General features: G+C 39.7%; 1 protein-coding gene across 6 annotated transcripts in view; it reads right to left on the reverse strand.

Annotated features, from left to right (window-relative positions):
* LOC135514668 (stromal interaction molecule 1-like) overlaps positions 1 to 21,187 on the reverse strand; it is a 138,969-nt gene that overhangs the window by 116,910 nt on the left and 872 nt on the right. For 4 of the 6 annotated variants that reach the window (XR_010451715.1, XM_064938167.1, XM_064938164.1 and 1 more), the window contains exon 2: positions 14,331 to 14,455. Coding sequence is in view for 5 of the 6 variants with exons in the window: in XM_064938167.1 (XP_064794239.1) it covers positions 14,331 to 14,451 (121 nt within the window). In the remaining variant the exon portion in view is untranslated. Of the gene's footprint in view, positions 1 to 14,330; positions 14,456 to 20,329; positions 20,351 to 20,447; positions 20,522 to 21,187 lie in introns of all 6 variants that reach the window. The other 2 variants (XM_064938166.1, XM_064938165.1) reach the window with 2 other exon arrangements.

Below are 21,187 nucleotides of genomic sequence, written 5' to 3' on the forward strand. Positions count from 1 at the left end.
ATATTCACCCAGTTCAATGTAACAGTGATGGGTTTAGGTTACTGTCATTCATATTCCATTCATCCAGTTCAATGTAACAGTGATGGGTTTAGGTTACTGTCAGTCATATTCCATTCGCCCAGTTCAATATAACAGTGATGGGTTTAGGTTACTGTCATTCATATTCCATTCACCCAGTTCAATGTAACAGTGATGGGTTTAGGTTACTGTCATTCATATTCCATTCATCCAGTGCAATGTAACAGTGATGGGTATAGGTTACTGTCATTCATATTCCATTCACCCAGTTCAATGTAACAGTGATGGGTTTAGGTTACTGTCATTCATATTCCATTCATCCAGTGCAATGTAACAGTGATGGGTTTAGGTTACTGTCATTAATATTCCATTCACCCAGTTCAATGTAACAGTGATGGGTATAGGTTACTGTCATTCATATTCCATTTACCCCGTTCAATGTAACAGTGATGGGTTTAGGTTACTGTCATTTCTATTCACCCAGTTCAATGTAACAGTGATGGGTATAGGTTACTGTCATTCATATTCCATTCACCCAGTTCAATGTCACAGTGATGGGTTTAGGTTACTGTCATTCATATTCCATTCACCCAGTTCAATGTAACAGTGATAGGTTTAGGTTACTGTCATTTATATTCACCCAGTTCAATGTAACAGTGATGGGTTTAGGTTACTGTCATTCATATTCCATTCACCCAGTTCAATGTCACAGTGATGGGTTTAGGTTACTGTCATTCATATTCCATTCACCCAGTTCAATGTAACAGTGATAGGTTTAGGTTACTGTCATTTATATTCACCCAGTTCAATGTAACAGTGATGGGTTTAGGTTACTGTCATTCATATTCCATTCACCCATTTCAATGAAACAGTGACAGGTTTAGGTTACTGCCATTCATATTCACCCAGTTCAATGTAACAGTGACAGGTTTAGGTTACTGTCATTCATATTCCATTCACCCAGTTCAATGTAACAGTGATGGGTTTAGGTTACTGTCATTCATATTCCATTCACCCAGTTCAATGTAACAGTGATGGGTATAGGTTACTGTCATTCATATTCCATTCACCCAGTTCAATGAAACAGTGATGGGTTCAGGTTACTGTTTAGGTTACTGTCATTCATATTCATATTCACCCAGTTCAAATGTAACAGTGATGGGTTTAGGTTACTGTCATTCATATTCCATTCACCCAGTTCAATGTAACAGTGATGGGTTTAGGTTACTGTCATTCATATTCCATTCACCCAGTTCAATGTAACAGTGATGGGTTTAGGTTACTGTCATTCATATTCCATTCACCCAGTTCAATGTAACAGTGATGGGTTTAGGTTACTGTCATTTATATTCACCCAGTTCAATATAACAGTGAGGGGTTAGGTTACTGTCATTCATATTCACTCAGTTCAATGTAACAGTGATAAGATTAGGTTACTGTCATTTATATTCACCCAGTTCAATGAAACAGTGATGGGTTTAGGTTACTGTCATTCATATTCCATTCACCCAGTTCAATGTAACAGTGATGGGTTTAGGTTACTGTCATTCATATTCACCCAGTTCAATGTAACAGTGATGGGTTTAGGTTACTGTCATTCATATTCACCCAGTTCAATGTAACAGTGATGGGTTTAGGTTACTGTCATTCATATTCACCCAGTTCAATGAAACAGTGATGGGTTTAGGTTGCTGTCATTCATATTCCATTCATCCAGTTCAATGTAACAGTGATGGGTTTAGGTTACTGTCATTCATATTCACCCAGTTCAATGAAACAGTGATGGGTTTAGGTTGCTGTCATTCATATTCCATTCACCCAGTTCAATGTAACAGTTATAGGTTTAGGTTACTTTAATTCATATTCCATTCACCAAGTTCAATGAAACAGTGATGGGTTTAGGTTACTGTCATTCATATTCCATTCACCCAGTTCAATGTAACAGTGATGGGTTTAGGTTACTGTCATTCATATTCCATTCATCCAGTGCAATGTAACAGTGATGGGTATAGGTTACTGTCATTCATATTCCATTCACCCAGTTCAATGTAACAGTGATGGGTTTAGGTTACTGTCATTCATATTCCATTCATCCAGTGCAATGTAACAGTGATGGGTTTAGGTTACTGTCATTAATATTCCATTCACCCAGTTCAATGTAACAGTGATGGGTATAGGTTACTGTCATTCATATTCCATTTACCCCGTTCAATGTAACAGTGATGGGTTTAGGTTACTGTCATTTCTATTCACCCAGTTCAATGTAACAGTGATGGGTATAGGTTACTGTCATTCATATTCCATTCACCCAGTTCAATGTCACAGTGATGGGTTTAGGTTACTGTCATTCATATTCCATTCACCCAGTTCAATGTAACAGTGATAGGTTTAGGTTACTGTCATTTATATTCACCCAGTTCAATGTAACAGTGATGGGTTTAGGTTACTGTCATTCATATTCCATTCACCCAGTTCAATGTCACAGTGATGGGTTTAGGTTACTGTCATTCATATTCCATTCACCCAGTTCAATGTAACAGTGATAGGTTTAGGTTACTGTCATTTATATTCACCCAGTTCAATGTAACAGTGATGGGTTTAGGTTACTGTCATTCATATTCCATTCACCCATTTCAATGAAACAGTGACAGGTTTAGGTTACTGCCATTCATATTCACCCAGTTCAATGTAACAGTGACAGGTTTAGGTTACTGTCATTCATATTCCATTCACCCAGTTCAATGTAACAGTGATGGGTTTAGGTTACTGTCATTCATATTCCATTCACCCAGTTCAATGTAACAGTGATGGGTATAGGTTACTGTCATTCATATTCCATTCACCCAGTTCAATGAAACAGTGATGGGTTCAGGTTACTGTTTAGGTTACTGTCATTCATATTCATATTCACCCAGTTCAAATGTAACAGTGATGGGTTTAGGTTACTGTCATTCATATTCCATTCACCCAGTTCAATGTAACAGTGATGGGTTTAGGTTACTGTCATTCATATTCCATTCACCCAGTTCAATGTAACAGTGATGGGTTTAGGTTACTGTCATTCATATTCCATTCACCCAGTTCAATGTAACAGTGATGGGTTTAGGTTACTGTCATTTATATTCACCCAGTTCAATATAACAGTGAGGGGTTAGGTTACTGTCATTCATATTCACTCAGTTCAATGTAACAGTGATAAGATTAGGTTACTGTCATTTATATTCACCCAGTTCAATGAAACAGTGATGGGTTTAGGTTACTGTCATTCATATTCCATTCACCCAGTTCAATGTAACAGTGATGGGTTTAGGTTACTGTCATTCATATTCACCCAGTTCAATGTAACAGTGATGGGTTTAGGTTACTGTCATTCATATTCACCCAGTTCAATGTAACAGTGATGGGTTTAGGTTACTGTCATTCATATTCACCCAGTTCAATGAAACAGTGATGGGTTTAGGTTGCTGTCATTCATATTCCATTCATCCAGTTCAATGTAACAGTGATGGGTTTAGGTTACTGTCATTCATATTCACCCAGTTATATGTAACAGTGATGGGTTTAGGTTACTGTCATTCATATTCACCCAGTTCAATGAAACAGTGATGGGTTTAGGTTGCTGTCATTCATATTCCATTCACCCAGTTCAATGTAACAGTTATAGGTTTAGGTTACTTTAATTCATATTCCATTCACCAAGTTCAATGAAACAGTGATGGGTTTAGGTTACTGTCATTCATATTCACCCAGTTAAATGTAAAAGTGATGGGTTTAGGTTACTGTCATTCATATTCCATTCACCCAGTTCAATGTAACAGTGATGGGTTTAGGTTACTGTCATTCATATTCACCCAGTTCAATGAAACAGTGATGGATTTAGGTTGCTGTCATTCATATTCCATTCACCCAGTTCAATGTAACAGTGATAGGTTTAGGTTACTGTCATTCATATTCCATTCATCCAGTTCAATGTAACAGTGATGGGTTTAGGTTACTGTCATTCATATTCACCCAGTTCAATGTAACAGTGATGGGTTTAGGTTACTGTCATTCATATTCACCCAGTTCAATGAAACAGTGATAGGTTTAGGTTACTGTCATTCATATTCCATTCACCCAGTTCAATGTAACAGTGATGGGTTTAGGTTACTGTCATTCATATTCCATTCATCCAGTTCAATGTAACAGTGATGGGTTTAGGTTACTGTCATTCATATTCCATTCATCCAGTTCAATGTTACAGTCATGGGTTTAGGTTACTGTCATTCATATTCCATTCACCCAGTTCATTGTAACAGTGATGGGTATAGGTTACTGTCATTCATATTCCATTCAACCAGTTCAATGAAACAGTGACAGGTTTAGGTTACTGCCATTCATATTCACCCAGTTCAATGTAACAGTGACAGGTTTAGGTTACTGTCATTCATATTCCATTCATCCAGTTCAATGTAACAGTGATGGGTTTAGGTTACTGTCATTAATATTCACCCAGTTCAATGTAACAGTGATGGGTTTAGGTTACTGTCATTCATATTCACCCAGTTCAATGTAACAGTGACAGGTTTAGGTTACTGTCATTCATATTCCATTCATCCAGTTCAATGTAACAGTGATGGGTTTAGGTTACTGTCATTCATATTCACCCAATTAAATGTAACAGTGATGGGTTTAGGTTACTGTCATTCATATTCCATTCATCCAGTTCAATGTAACAGTGATGGGTTTAGGTTACTGTCATTCATATTCACCCAGTTCAATGTAACAGTGATGGGTTTAGGTTACTGTCATTCATATTCCATTCACCCAGTTCAATGTCACAGTGATGGGTTTAGGTTACTGTCATTCATATTCCATTCACCCAGTTCAATGTAACAGTGATAGGTTTAGGTTACTGTCATTTATATTCACCCAGTTCAATGTAACAGTGATGGGTTTAGGTTACTGTCATTCATATTCCATTCACCCATTTCAATGAAACAGTGACAGGTTTAGGTTACTGCCATTCATATTCACCCAGTTCAATGTAACAGTGACAGGTTTAGGTTACTGTCATTCATATTCCATTCACCCAGTTCAATGTAACAGTGATGGGTTTAGGTTACTGTCATTCATATTCCATTCACCCAGTTCAATGTAACAGTGATGGGTATAGGTTACTGTCATTCATATTCCATTCACCCAGTTCAATGAAACAGTGATGGGTTCAGGTTACTGTTTAGGTTACTGTCATTCATATTCATATTCACCCAGTTCAAATGTAACAGTGATGGGTTTAGGTTACTGTCATTCATATTCCATTCACCCAGTTCAATGTAACAGTGATGGGTTTAGGTTACTGTCATTCATATTCCATTCACCCAGTTCAATGTAACAGTGATGGGTTTAGGTTACTGTCATTCATATTCCATTCACCCAGTTCAATGTAACAGTGATGGGTTTAGGTTACTGTCATTTATATTCACCCAGTTCAATATAACAGTGAGGGGTTAGGTTACTGTCATTCATATTCACTCAGTTCAATGTAACAGTGATAAGATTAGGTTACTGTCATTTATATTCACCCAGTTCAATGAAACAGTGATGGGTTTAGGTTACTGTCATTCATATTCCATTCACCCAGTTCAATGTAACAGTGATGGGTTTAGGTTACTGTCATTCATATTCACCCAGTTCAATGTAACAGTGATGGGTTTAGGTTACTGTCATTCATATTCACCCAGTTCAATGTAACAGTGATGGGTTTAGGTTACTGTCATTCATATTCACCCAGTTCAATGAAACAGTGATGGGTTTAGGTTGCTGTCATTCATATTCCATTCATCCAGTTCAATGTAACAGTGATGGGTTTAGGTTACTGTCATTCATATTCACCCAGTTATATGTAACAGTGATGGGTTTAGGTTACTGTCATTCATATTCACCCAGTTCAATGAAACAGTGATGGGTTTAGGTTGCTGTCATTCATATTCCATTCACCCAGTTCAATGTAACAGTTATAGGTTTAGGTTACTTTAATTCATATTCCATTCACCAAGTTCAATGAAACAGTGATGGGTTTAGGTTACTGTCATTCATATTCACCCAGTTAAATGTAAAAGTGATGGGTTTAGGTTACTGTCATTCATATTCCATTCACCCAGTTCAATGTAACAGTGATGGGTTTAGGTTACTGTCATTCATATTCCATTCACCCAGTTCATTGTAACAGTGATGGGTTTAGGTTACTGTCATTCATATTCACCCAGTTCAATGAAACAGTGATGGATTTAGGTTGCTGTCATTCATATTCCATTCACCCAGTTCAATGTAACAGTGATAGGTTTAGGTTACTGTCATTCATATTCCATTCATCCAGTTCAATGTAACAGTGATGGGTTTAGGTTACTGTCATTCATATTCACCCAGTTCAATGTAACAGTGATGGGTTTAGGTTACTGTCATTCATATTCACCCAGTTCAATGTAACAGTGATAGGTTTAGGTTACTGTCATTCATATTCCATTCACCCAGTTCAATGTAACAGTGATGGGTTTAGGTTACTGTCATTCATATTCCATTCATCCAGTTCAATGTAACAGTGATGGGTTTAGGTTACTGTCATTCATATTCCATTCATCCAGTTCAATGTTACAGTCATGGGTTTAGGTTACTGTCATTCATATTCCATTCACCCAGTTCATTGTAACAGTGATGGGTATAGGTTACTGTCATTCATATTCCATTCACCCAGTTCAATGAAACAGTGACAGGTTTAGGTTACTGCCATTCATATTCACCCAGTTCAATGTAACAGTGACAGGTTTAGGTTACTGTCATTCATATTCCATTCATCCAGTTCAATGTAACAGTGATGGGTTTAGGTTACTGTCATTAATATTCACCCAGTTCAATGTAACAGTGATGGGTTTAGGTTACTGTCATTCATATTCACCCAGTTCAATGTAACAGTGACAGGTTTAGGTTACTGTCATTCATATTCCATTCATCCAGTTCAATGTAACAGTGATGGGTTTAGGTTACTGTCATTCATATTCACCCAATTAAATGTAACAGTGATGGGTTTAGGTTACTGTCATTCATATTCCATTCATCCAGTTCAATGTAACAGTGATGGGTTTAGGTTACTGTCATTCATATTCACCCAGTTCAATGTAACAGTGATGGGTTTAGGTTACTGTCATTCATATTCCATTCATCCAGTTCAATGTTACAGTGATGGGTATAGGTTACTGTCATTCATATTCCATTCACCCAGTTCAATGTAACAGTGACGGGTTTAGGTTACTGTCATTCATATTCCATTCACCCAGTTCAATGTAACAGTGTTGGGTTTAGGTTACTGTCATTCATATTCCATTCATCCAGTTCAATGTAACAGTGATGGGTTTAGGTTACTGTCATTCATATTCACCCAGTTCAATGTAACAGTGATGGGTTTAGGTTACTGTCATTCATATTCCATTCATCCAGTTCAATGTTACAGTGATGGGTTTAGGTTACTGTCATTCATATTCACCCAGTTCAATGTAACAGTGATGGGTTTAGGTTACTGTCATTCATATTCCATTCATCCAGTTCAATGTTACAGTGATGGGTATAGGTTACTGTCATTCATATTCCATTCACCCATTTCAATGTAACAGTGACGGGTTTAGGTTACTGTCATTCATATTCCATTCACCCAGTTCAATGTAACAGTGATGGGTATAGGTTACTGTCATTCATATTCCATTCACCCAGTTCAATGAAACAGTGACAGGTTTAGGTTACTGCCATTCATATTCACCCAGTTCAATGTAACAGTGACAGGTTTAGGTTACTGTCATTCATATTCCATTCACCCAGTTCAATGTAACAGTGATGGGTATAGGTTACTGTCATTCATATTCCATTCACCCAGTTCAATGTAACAGTGATGGGTATAGGTTACTGTCATTCATATTCCATTCACCCAGTTCAATGTATAGGTTACTGTCATTCATATTCCATTCACCCAGTTCAATGAAACAGTGACAGGTTTAGGTTACTGCCATTCATATTCACCCAGTTCAATGTAACAGTGATAGGTTTAGGTTACTACATCATACTAAAATGTTCCCTATACCCAGTGGCGGATTTAACTATATACCGTTATGGAATGGTGACAAGTGCGCGATCGGTTTTCTATTGCTCTTTTGCACGTCTCGTCAATGATATCATGTCACCGTGTGGGACTGTGGGTCAATTAACCTTGTCGGAGTGGGCGCCCTGATTCTAGTTTGTCAGCTGGGGAGGCGAGGGGGGCGGGGGTAGGTTGACTTCAAGTCTCCCCACTGAAAGCCTAAGGTAGGAGGAACGGGGAAATCTATCAAATAGCGCACCTCTAATTACTAACACAATTAGTCAAATCAGTCACAATACGAAATGCTACCAAATAAAAAACAATTCATTCACATCCTGTGAATGTATAGTTTCACAGACATATTCTTGCATTTCTTTCTGGTTTGTGTGAAATCGTTAAGAATAATATAAAACCAGTCTGCACAGCACCAAGGTGAATTGGTTTAGTCTTGACTCTTGGTTGACGGTGTTGGGGAATGGATAATGTATTGATGCTCGAGTGCCAAATCAACACAAATTTGAGTATATTTGTCTTTGTTACTTCTTTTTGACATTTATGAGTCTTATTTTTGTATATATTTTTATATTTGTATAGTTTTAAACGTTATGATTATTTCTTTGTGTTGTTTCAAATCTCTGAATAAAAAATACAGTTAGTGCAGAATGGTGGATTTTTTTGGGGGCGGGGGGTAGTTTTAAACAGTTTTCAACAAATTAAGCTAGAACCACCACTGCCTATACCCATCATGAGATTGCTACAACATAGGTGCACAGGTTGAGAGAAAAAAAAATGTAAAATTGACAGACAGTGACACATTCAATGCACACTCTTGCCTGTATCTAGCTGAATTAGGGTGTAATTATTAGTCCAACAGTTGCAAACTAGAGTTTCTATTGGACAAATGTAGATATGTTAATCACCGTTTCATTCAGATTACTTCCATTTTTCAACAGAATTGGCAGAATGAATACACCCCTGATCACTCATAAACAGGGGCGGCAGGGTAGCCTAGTAGTTAGAGCGTTGGACTAGTAACCGAAAGGTTGCAAGTTCGAATCCCCGAGCTGACAAGGTACAAATCTGTCGTTCTGCCCCTGAACAGGCAGTTAACCCACTGTTCCTAGGCCATCATTGAAAATAAGAATTTGTTCTTAACTGACTTGCCTAGTAAAATAAAAGGTAAAATAAATAAATAAAAACACAGTTCAATTTCATAACAGCCAAGTTGTATTCCTTCTCTCATCTATGCGCTCTCCTCCTCTCACCTTGTCCCTTCGCTTGTGGACTTCAATGCACAACACATCAGGTCTGTGACAAGGTGAAAAAACCTTTCCAAGCCAAACCTTATCATAACCACTACACACATATCACCATATTAGCTAGAGTGACGTCATAGTCAGCTAGCTAATAAAACTAACACGTTAGTAAACCCACTACAATCAGTCAGTAAGCAGTTTAGCACTCACACTGGTGGGCTCCGGTGGCAATACATTTGTAAAACCAAAAGCTTGACTTGGAAAAGTTCCAGTGTTGTCTTGGAAAGTCATAGCCAGGTAGCTAACATAGCATCCTTCTGTTTGAGTAGGCTAAATTAGCTAGCTACATTTGCTAGCTAAGTAAGTCAAACTGAAAAAAATGAAATCTCTCTTACTTGTCCTTCATTTTGGAAGAAATTAATTTGTTTTAAAACTGTTCTACTATTGTCTTTCTCTCTCTGAGTCAACTACTCACCACATTTTATGCACTGCAGTGCTAGCTAGCTGCAGCTTATGCTTTCAGTACTAGATTCATTCTCGGATCCTTTGATTGGGTGGACAACATATCATGCTGCAAGAGCTCTGATAGTAATTACTTCCGGAGGACATCCTCCAACCTATGTAAGTCTATGGATGGGGTGAGAGCCATGAGTCTCCTAGGTTTTGAATTGAAGTCAATGTACCCAGAGGAGGACTGAAGCTAGCTGTCCTCCGGGTATACCATTGTGATACCCTACAAAGTGCTGTTGAGGCTACTGTAGGCCTTCATTGCAAAATTATGTGTTTTAATAAATTATTTGGTGACATGATTATATTTAGTATAGTTTTATCTAAAAAGGATAACATTTTCAATGTTTTACTTTTTGTATATATTTTTTTTATTCACTGAGGAGCCTCCACTGCTCTGCTACTCTCTGTTCTTAATGCTCTTGAATCCAGCAACCAATTTTCTTTCTGAGAGGGCCATTGTGTGTGTGTGTGTGTGTGTGTGTGTGTGTGTGTGGTCAGCTTATACCACATGTTTATTTTGGCTATGGATACATATCACGGCAGCACTGACTGCATCGCCGACTATTATTGACTTATGCATGATTCATTAACTGCAATCTCATCAACATACACACGCACACACAGAGAATGTATGAGAATTTTCTTCAGTTACTGTCACTACCATGCGTATTCTCCCCCAAGCCGACATCATGAAGGCTCAAGAAACAACACTGGACTTAGTGCAAACTGGAGACAGGCTTGGGCGGTAATACAGATTGTCATACTGACCTTGTGCCATACCGGGATATTTTCTGTTTTCAAATCCCACTGATAGCGTCGCTAACCTTTTGGATTACAGGGTAACAAGTACATGTAAAATCCAATAGAGAATGCTAACTAAATGCTAATGAGTGCATTGGGAACATTTTGTACAGTTTCTGACCTAAACTATACAAGTTTAAAAGTACCTAAAAAAATGCTACTCACAGTTTGCTGAACACACAAAACAAATTTTAGCTAGGAGGGGATTCTCTGCTGTTACGAAGCACATTATTTTGGAAGTAGCTAACCCCTTATCTAGACAGCTAACGAGCTACTAAATTAGAAAACTAAATGCACAAATGCCTCTAGCACATTTTAGAGAGTTAACTTTATAGTTATACGATATCTAGCTGGTAAACATTTAGTTGTGAATTCCATACTGTAATTAAATCACCTGGCTCATGCTGCACAACAATGAGTGACTCACAAGGCTCCGGTCTCTCCTCCCCACCTATAGGCAGAAACTCAAACAGGAAGCACCCGTGGTAAGGACTGTTCAATGTTGGTCTGAACCATCAGAATCTATGCTTCAAGACTGTTTTTGATCATGCGGAGAATAGTATTGTTCAGTGCATTCTGAAAATATTCAGACCCCTTCTGTTTTTCCACATTTTGTAACTGTACAGCCTTATTCTAAAATTGATTAAATAAAACATTTTCCCCATCAATCTATATACAATATCCCATAATGACAAAGCAAAAACAGGTTTTTAATTTTTTTTGCAAATGTATTAAATCTAAAAAACAGAAATTACCTTATTTACATAAGTATTCAGACCCTTTGCTATGAGACTCAAAATTGAACTCAGTTGCATCCGGTTTCCATTGATCATCCTTGAGATGTTTCTACAACTTGATTGAAGTCCATCAGTGGTAAATTCAATTGACTGGACCTGATTTTGAAAAGGCACACACCTGTCTATATAAGGTCCCACAGTTGACAGTGCATGTCTGGGCAAAAACCAAGCCAAGAGGCCTATTTGGAATGCTAAGCCAGACAAAAATAAACATGCCTATTTATATAATGAATATGAGTTTGGGGTGGCTAAAATTATTAAATATTAAAGCTTTAAACCTTCACTCATATATAAGTTACACTTAAATGGTTGTCCAGTAGATAATTTTTAAGAAAGGCTCATCCTTTGTTAAAATGTCCGTTTTGCCTTCATACAGATTACAACTTCTCATTTCGGACAAATTGAAAATTAAATTTAGTTTAAAGTATAGCCCTTTCTTAAACAAGCCATACAAAGCTGGTTAAAATTTCAGTTTTATCCTCCGGAAAAGATAGAACAAATAAACTCAGCAAAAAAAGAAACGTCCCCTCACTGTCAACTGTGTGAATTTTCAGTAAACTTAACATGTGTAAGTATTTGTATGGACATAACAAGATTCAACAACTGAGACATAGACTGAACAAGTTCCACAGACATGTGACTAACAGAAATGGAATAATGTGTCCCTGAACAAAGGGTTGGTCAAAATCAAAAGTAACAGTCAGTATCGGGTGTGGCCACCAGCTGCATTAAGTACTGCAGTGCATCTCCTCCTGTGAGATGTTATCCAATTCTTCCACCAAGGCACCTGCAAATTCCTGGATATTTCTGGGGGCAATGGCCCTAGACCTCACCCTCCGATCTAACAGGTCCCAGATGTGCTCAATAGATTTGTAGTCTACTCAAAACAGACCCCTTTCAAAGTAAACAAGCACTCATTAAGATAATTTGTGGCCAATTAGTGGGCACGGCCAACACACTTAACAAGATAGAGAGAGTTTTGTTGATTCTGAGAACAGAATGTATATGTTTTTAAATATTTAAATATTTTTCTAAGAATGTTTTCTGAACATTACTTACAGTTTCTTGTGGTTTTGATGGAAAGTTCTTAACTTCTTTGGGATAGAGGGTGGTATTTTGACGTCCGGATGAAAAGCGTGCCCAAAGTAAACTGCTACTCAGGCCCAGAAGCTAGGATATGCATATAATTGGTAGATTTGGCTAGAAAACTCTAAAGTTTCTAAAACTGTTAAAATTATGTCTTTGAGCATAACAGAACTGAAATGGCAGGCGAAACCCCGAGGACAAACCCCCCCCCAAAAAAATATCATCCTACCACTGATTTCAATGGCTGGCACTTTTATAATAGGGTGAAATCGTTCCCGATTGCAATTGCTAGGGCATCCACTAGATGTCAGTCTTTAGAAAGAGTTTCAGGCTGGTTTATGGAAAAATTAGCCAGAAATTGTAGTTTTTCTAGGTGGCTCCCATTTTGCTGTAGTGTTTCCAAGCGTGTGAATGAGAACGTGTTCTTTGGTATTTTTCTGCGGTAAAGACAATAACGGTTCTCCGTCTTAAATTGTATCATTTATTTGCGTATTAGAGTACCTAAGGTTTGATTATAAACGTTGATTGACTTGTTTGGATAAGTTTATTGGTAACGTTTGGGATACATTTTGTATGCATTTTGATGGGGGGAAACCGAGTGGATTATTGACTGAAACGTGCCAGCTAAACTGAGTTTTTATGGATATAAAGAAGGACTTTATCGAACAAAAGGACCATTTGTAATGTAACTGGGACCTTTTGGAGTGCCAAAAGAAGATCTTCAAAGGTAAGGCATATATTATATCGCTATTTCTGACTTTCGTGTCGCAACTCCCTGGTTGAAAATGATTTGTTATGCATGTGTGTGCTGGGCGCTCTCCTCAGATAATCGCATGGTTTGCTTTCGCCGTAAATCCTTTTTGAAATCTGACACGGTAGTTGGATTAACAATAAATTAAGCTTTATTTTGATGTATTGCACTTGTGATTTCATGAAAGTTTAATATTTATTGTAATTTCATTTGAATTTGGCACTCTGCAATTTCCCGGAAGTTTCCGCAAGAAGTTAACGTCCTTTGAACTATTTGAGAACATGAGAGTAAATGACAGTAAATGGGACACATTGTAGGAAACGTTATGCTGAAATTCCCACAGAAGAACGTTGTTTCTTAATGTTCTCTGAACTATGAGATTATTCCAATGTCAAACCAGTTCCTATAACATTACCAACATTGAAATTAAATGTAACCATTTTTGCACTTTGAGGAAACGTTCTGTTAAGTGCTCGCTGGGTTTTCAACTGTACATGTCATACATCAACTATGCTATCCCATCCACAACAGTCCAGAAACAGTTTGGTCATCCTGAATGCACCCAAACAGGTCAGTCTTTCACATATCTGAGGGGCCTATAGGCAGGAAGTAAGCAGGAAGTAAGCAGGGAATAGGCAGGGCTACATTCAAAGGATCTGGGAACATGAGGAGTCAACCTCATGTTCCCAGCAGTCTGCACTACAAGACAACCATTGAGCCACTTCCTATCTGTGTCCCAAATGGCACCCAATCTCTCCTGTAAAGTGAACCACTATTGACCAGGACCCATAGACCCCATGGGGCTCTGGTCAAAAGTAGTGCACTATGTAGGGAATGCGGTGCTCAGCATGGTCTGTGTGATGATGATGTCACTTGCTAGGCCACAATGGATGCAATAGGCTGCTCTATGTTGTGTGTTAGATTGCAGAGTGCTTTAAAGACCTGAATGCTGTCCAAAGCTGCCATCCTAAATGGTATTTACAGAGAGTTTGGCCAGTCAGTCTTACCTGAGGCTCCATTGCCAACCTGCAGATGGATGGGAGAGGCCTGGTTGGTCCTGTCCGACTCGCTCTGACCCCAAAGGCACACACACACCACATACACCATCACCAGCCACACACACCCCATCCTCCTGAGAAAGAGAGAGAGAGAAGAGAGAGAGAGAGAGAGAGAGATAAAGACAGACCCAGGACAGCAGCACAATTAGACACAACCAAATCATGAGAAAACAAAAAGATAATTACTTGACACATTGGAAAGAATCAACAAAAAAACTGTGCAAACTAGAATGCCATTTGGCCCTAAACAGAGAGTACACAGTGGCAGAATACCTGACCACTTTGACTGACCCAAATTTAAGGAAAGCTTTGACTATGTACAGACTCAGTGAACATAGCCTTGCTATCGAGAAAGGCCGCCGTCGGCAGACCTGGCTCTCAAGAGAAGACAGACTATGTGTACACTGCCCACAAAATGAAGTGGAACCTGAGTTGCACTTCCTAACCTCCTGCCAAATGTATGACCACATTATATTTCCCTCAGATTACACAGACCCACAAAGAATTTGGAAACAAACCCAATTTTAATAAACTCCCATATCTATTGCGTGAAACACCACAGTGTGCCATCAATGTTGCCACAAGAAAAGGGCAACCGGTGAAGAACAAACACTATTGTTAATACAACCCATATTTATGTTTATTTTCCCTTTTGTCCATTAACTAGTTGCACATAATATGTCATTATTATTTTGGAAGTTTTGTGAATGTAATGTTTACTGTGAATGCCAAAGCAAGTGAAATAAACAATAAAAACAATGTAAATATATGTTTCCCATGCCAATACAGCACCTTGAATTTAATTTGATTTAGAGAGAGAGAGAGAGAGAGAGAGAGAGAAAAATAATATTATCCATCTCTACATCCAGGGCTTTAAAATTAATATTTTTAATTGGTAACACTGGTGCTCCCAACTTTTAAAAGTTAGGAGCACCACATGAAATGTATGAGCACCAGCAAATAAGATTTTTTAAAATCGATTGTGATACAGCCTACTGTATATTGGGCCTATATGAATTATACAGTGCCTTGCGAAAGTATTCGGCCCCCTTGATCTTTGCGACCTTTTGCCACATTTCAGGCTTCAAACATAAAGATATAAAACTGTTTTTTTTTGGTGAAAAATCAATAACAAGTGGGACACAATCATGAAGTGGAATGACATTTATTGGATATTTCAAACTTTTTTAACAAATCAAAAACTGAAAAATTGGGCGTGCAAAATTATTCAGCCCCCTTAAGTTAATACTTTGTAGCGCCACCTTTTGCTGCGATTACAGCTGTAAGTCGCTTGGGGTATGTCTATCAGTTTTTCACATCGAGAGACTGAAATTTTTCCCATTCCTCCTTGCAAAACAGCTTGAGCTCAGTGAGGTTGGATGGAGAGCCTTTTGTGAACAGCAGTTTTCAGTTCTTTCCACAGATTCTCGATTGGATTCAGGTCTGGACTTTGACTTGGCCATTCTAACACCTGGATATGTTTATTTTTGAACCATTCCATTGTAGATTTTGCTTTATGTTTTGGATCATTGTCTTGTTGGAAGACAAATCTCCGTCCCAGTCTCAGGTCTTTTGCAGACTCCATCAGGTTTTCTTCCAGAATGGTCCTGTATTTGGCTCCATCCATTTCCCATCAATTTTAACCATCTTCCCTGTCCCTGCTGAAGAAAAGCAGGCCCAAACCATGATGCTGCCACCACCATGTTTGACAGTGGAGATGGTGCGTTCAGGGTGATGAGCTGTGTTGCTTTTACGCCAAACATAACGTTTTGCATTGTTGCCAAAAAGTTCAATTTTGGTTTCATCTGACCAGAGCACCTTCTTCCACATGTTTGGTGTGTCTCCCAGGTGGCTTGTGGCAAACTTTAAATGACACTTTTTATGGATATCTTTAAGAAATGCTTTCTTCTTGACACTCTTCCATAAAGGCCAGATTTGTGCAATATACGACTGATTGTTGTCCTATGGACAGAGTCTCCCACCTCAGCTTTAGATCTCTGCAGTTCATCCAGAGTGATCATGGGCCTCTTGGCTGCATCTCTGATTAGTCTTCTCCTTGTATGAGCTGAAAGTTTAGAGGGACGGCCAGGTCTTGGTAGATTTGGAGTGGTCTGATACTCTTTCCATTTCAATATTATCACTTGCACAGTGCTCCTTGGGATGTTTAAAGCTTGGGAAATCTTTTTGTATCCAAATCCAGCTTTAAACTTCTTCACAACAGTATCTCGGACCTGCCTGGTGTGTTCCTTGTTCTTCATGATGCTCTCTGCGCTTTTAACGGACCTCTGAGACTATCACAGTGCAGGTGCATTTATACGGAGATTAACTAACTTGATTACACACAGGTGGATTGTATTTATCATCATTAGTCATTTAGGTCAGCATTGGATCGTTCAGAGATCCTCACTGAACTTCTGGAGAGAAAGTAAAGGGGCTGAATAATTTTGCACCCAATTTTTCAGTTTTTGATTTGTTAAAAAAGTTTGAAATATCCAATAAATGTTGTTCCACTTCATGATTGTGTCCCACTTGTTGTTGATTCTTCACAAAAAAATACAGTTTTATACCTTTATGTTTGAAGCCTGAAATGTGGCAAAAGGTCGCAAAGTTCAAGAGGACCGAATACTTCCGCAAGGCACTGTATCTACTTTTGAAGAGCATGTGTCCTAGAAACTAATCAAATAAGATGATATTTGTCACATGCTTCTCAAACAACAGGTGTAGACTAACAGTGAAATATATATGTAGGGGCCCTTCCAACAATGAAAAATAGAGAAATAATTGAAAAAGAATCACAAGGAATAAATACACAATGAGTGTAACGATAACTTGGGTATATGCACGCACGGGGTAAGTACCGATTCCATGTGCAGGGGTATGAGCTAATTGAGGCAGATACACTACCGGTCAAAAATTTTAGAACACCTACTCATTCAATGATTTTTCTGGTGTCTGGAGGTTATGGGGAAGCAAGCGAGTCGCTTGCGCGATGTGTAGCCTATGATCGAAGCCGAAGCCAGAATGGAGCTTGCCTGCCCACACTCAATGCAAAATATACACATACAAACGACAGCATACAAATGCACACAAACATAAACATCACACCTCCCCAAGTGCAAATAGAAGTCACTGGGAATGTGAGCCCAAGTCACCAATGGTCGAGAAGGCGAGTCCGAGTCACCAATGGTCGAGAAGGCGAGTCCGAGTCACCAATGGTCGAGAAGGCGAGTCCGAGTCACCAATGGTCGAGAAGGCGAGTCCGAGTCACCAATGGTCGAGAAGGCGAGTCCGAGTCACCAATGGTCGAGAAGGCGAGTCCGAGTCACCAATGGTCGAGAAGGCGAGTCCGAGTCACCAATGGTCGAGAAGGCGAGTCCGAGTCACCAATGGTCGTCAGAAGGCGAGTCCGAGTCACCAATGGTCGAGAAGGCGAGTCCGAGTCACCAATGGTCGAGAAGGCGAGTCCGAGTCACCAATGGTCGAGAAGGCGAGTCCGAGTCACCAATGGTCGAGAAGGCGAGTCCAAGTCACCAATGGTCGAGAAGGCGAGTCCAAGTCACCAATGGTCGAGAAGGCGAGTCCGAGTCACCAATGGTCGAGAAGGCGAGTCCAAGTTCGAGTCACCAATGGTCGAGAAGGCGAGTCCAAGTCACCAACGGTCGAGAAGGCGAGTCCAAGTTCGAGTCACCAATGGTCGAGAAGGCGAGTCCCCAATGGTCGAGAAGGCGAGTCCAAGTCACCAATGGTCGAGAAGGCGAGTCCAAGTTCGAGTCACCAATGGTCGAGAAGGCGAGTCCAAGTCACCAATGGTCGAGAAGGCGAGTCCAAGTTCGAGTCACCAATGGTCGAGAAGGCGAGTCCAAGTCACCAATGGTCGAGAAGGCGAGTCCCCAATGGTCGAGAAGGCGAGTCCGAGTCACCAATGGTCGAGAAGGCGAGTCCGAGTCACCAATGGTCGAGAAGGCGAGTCCGAGTCACCCATGGTCGAGAAGGCGAGTCCGAGTCACCCATGGTCGAGAAGGCGAGTCCAAGTTCGAGTCACCAATGGTCGAGAAGGCGAGTCCGAGTCACCAATGGTCGAGAAGGCGAGTCCAAGTTCGAGTCACCAATGGTCGAGAAGGCGAGTCCGAGTCACCAATGGTCGAGAAGGCGAGTCCGAGTCCCCAATGGTCGAGAAGGCGAGTCCAAGTCCCCAATGGTCGAGAAGGCGAGTCCAAGTCCCCAATGGTCGAGAAGGCGAGTCCAAGTCCCCAATGGTCGAGAAGGCGAGTCCAAGTCACCAATGGTCGAGAAGGCGAGTCCAAGTCACCAATGGTCGAGAAGGCGAGTCCAAGTCACCAATGGTCAAGAAGGTGAGTCCAAGTCACCAATGGTCAAGTCCAAGTCGAGTCACAAGTCGTGAAATTATATTCCTATCAACAATTTAGCTTTTATAATAAACTAATGTATTTGCAGTGTTACATATTACATACCTGGATAAGAGGAACACCTATGTGAGAATGCTATTCATTGACTATAGCTCAGCGTTCAACACCATAGTGCCCTCCAAGCTCATCACTAAGCTAAGGTCCCTGGGACTGAACACCTCCCTCTGCATCTGAATCCTGGACTTCCTTATGGGCCGCCCACAAGTGGTGAGGATAGGCAACAACACATCCGTCACACTGACCCTCAATACGGGGGCCCCTCAGTGGTGCGTGCATAGTCCCCTCCTGTACTCCCTGTTCACCCACGACTGTGTGACCGCGGACGACTCCAACATCATCATTAAGTTTGCTGACAACACAATGGTTGTTGGTCTGATCACCGATGACGAGGGAGGAGGTCAGTGACCTGGTATGGCAATCTCTCCCTCAAAGTCAGCAAGACAAAGGAGCTGATCGTGGACTACAGGAAACAGAGGGCCAAGCACGCCCCCATCCACATAGATGGAGCTGTAGTGGAGTGGTTTGAGATATTCAAGTTCCTAGGTGTCCACATCACCAAGAAATTATCATGGTCCACAAACACCAAAACAGTTGTGAAGAAGGTAGAATAACGTCTCTTCCCCCTCAGCAGGCTGAACATATTCGGTATGGGCCCTCAATCCTCAAAACATTATATAGCTGCACCATTGAGAGCATGTTGACTGGCTGCATCACTGCTTGGTATGGCAACTGCTAGGCATTCGTCCGCAAGGCGCCACAGAGGGTAGTGCGTATGGCCCCTCCCAACAAGGACCTCTATACCAGGCGGTGTCAGAGAAAGGCCCTAAACTGTCAAAGACTCCAGCCACCCAAGTCATAGACTGTTCTCTCAGCTACCACACGACAAGTGGTACCGATTCACCAAGTCTGGAACCAACAGGATCCTGAACAGCTTCTACCCCCAAGCCATAAGACTGCTAAAATAGGTTACTACTTGAGAAAAGGTTTACAAGTATTTGGTTTTAAAACATACATAAGTATCAAAAGTAAATGTAATTGCTAAAATATACTTCAGTATCAAAAGTAAAAGTGCAAATAATTTCACATTCTTTATATTAAGCAAACCAGATGGCACAATTTTTTTTTTTTTTTTAAAGTTTACGGGTAGCCAAGGGCACATTCCAACACTCAGACATAATTTACAAATGAAGCATGTGTTTAGTGAGTCCGCCAGATCAGAGGCAGTAGGGATGACCAGGGATGTTCTCTTGATAAGTGGACCATTTTCCTGTCCTGCTAAGCATTTGAAATGTAACTACTTTTGGGAGTCTGGGAAAATGTATGGAGCAAAGAGTACATTATTTTCTTTAGGAATGTAGTGGAGTAAAAGTTGTCAAAAATATAAATTGTAAAGTACAGATACCAAAAGAAAACTACTTTTAAGAATTAAGAATTTTTACTTAAGTATTTTACACCAGATGTCAGTTATAAATCCTAAAATCATTAGATTATTCTCGACTGTTTGAAATGCAGTGTACTGACCTTTTAATTCGTTTTCTGTTCCTAAACAAACCACACAGACACATCCATCAAGAAACAATGACAACACACGTAGCCTATCAATGTTGTTATGCTGAAGAAAACAAAAAGAACTGCTTACTTTAAAAGTGAAAGTAGGCCTTTAACTATGGATATTCGATAAGTTAATAAATGCCCGCCTTGGCATTCTCAAGCCTGTTGGAAACAATATTAGATATTACAGAAGTCCTTCAGTTACTCACTTTAAGTTCCGCTTTATTTTACAACCAACCCAGCTAGCACATAATGTTCTGAGAACCATATGTTTCTTAGTTGGGAATTTCAGTAAGACTACTTCAGTATGTTTCCTACAGGTTTCCTCGTGGTTTTGTGTAAATCATGTTCTCAGAATGTTCAGAGAACATTAAGAAACAGCATTCTTCTGTGGGAAGTTCAGTACTTCAACATAGTTTTTTGCAGGTTTCCTCATGTTTCTATTTAAAGTCATGTTCTCAGAACATTCAGAAAACGTTCCACGAAAACCTTAGTAACATTCAAAAATAATTGTACTAATGTTATTCAAAAACATGTACACTAAACTCTATATCTTGTTAGGTGTGTGGACTGCACACATTAATTGGCCACACCTGATCTTAATGAGTGCTTGTTTCCATTGAAATGGGTTCCGTTTGAATAGACAAAAATATACAGCTTTGTATGAGTAAAAATAAAATGACACAGTAGCCCTTTCCTTTTGGCGTAGTGGACAAATTACATGGTTAAAGAACAGAAGATCATAGGTTCGAATCTCACTGAAGTGCCACCTATAAAAAAGAAATGTGTTTGAGTGACTAATACCTATTCATTTCCATGTGTCCTATC

This window comes from Oncorhynchus masou, chromosome 26, assembly GCF_036934945.1.
Source record: "Oncorhynchus masou masou isolate Uvic2021 chromosome 26, UVic_Omas_1.1, whole genome shotgun sequence".
NCBI classification, from domain to species: domain Eukaryota; kingdom Metazoa; phylum Chordata; class Actinopteri; order Salmoniformes; family Salmonidae; genus Oncorhynchus; species Oncorhynchus masou.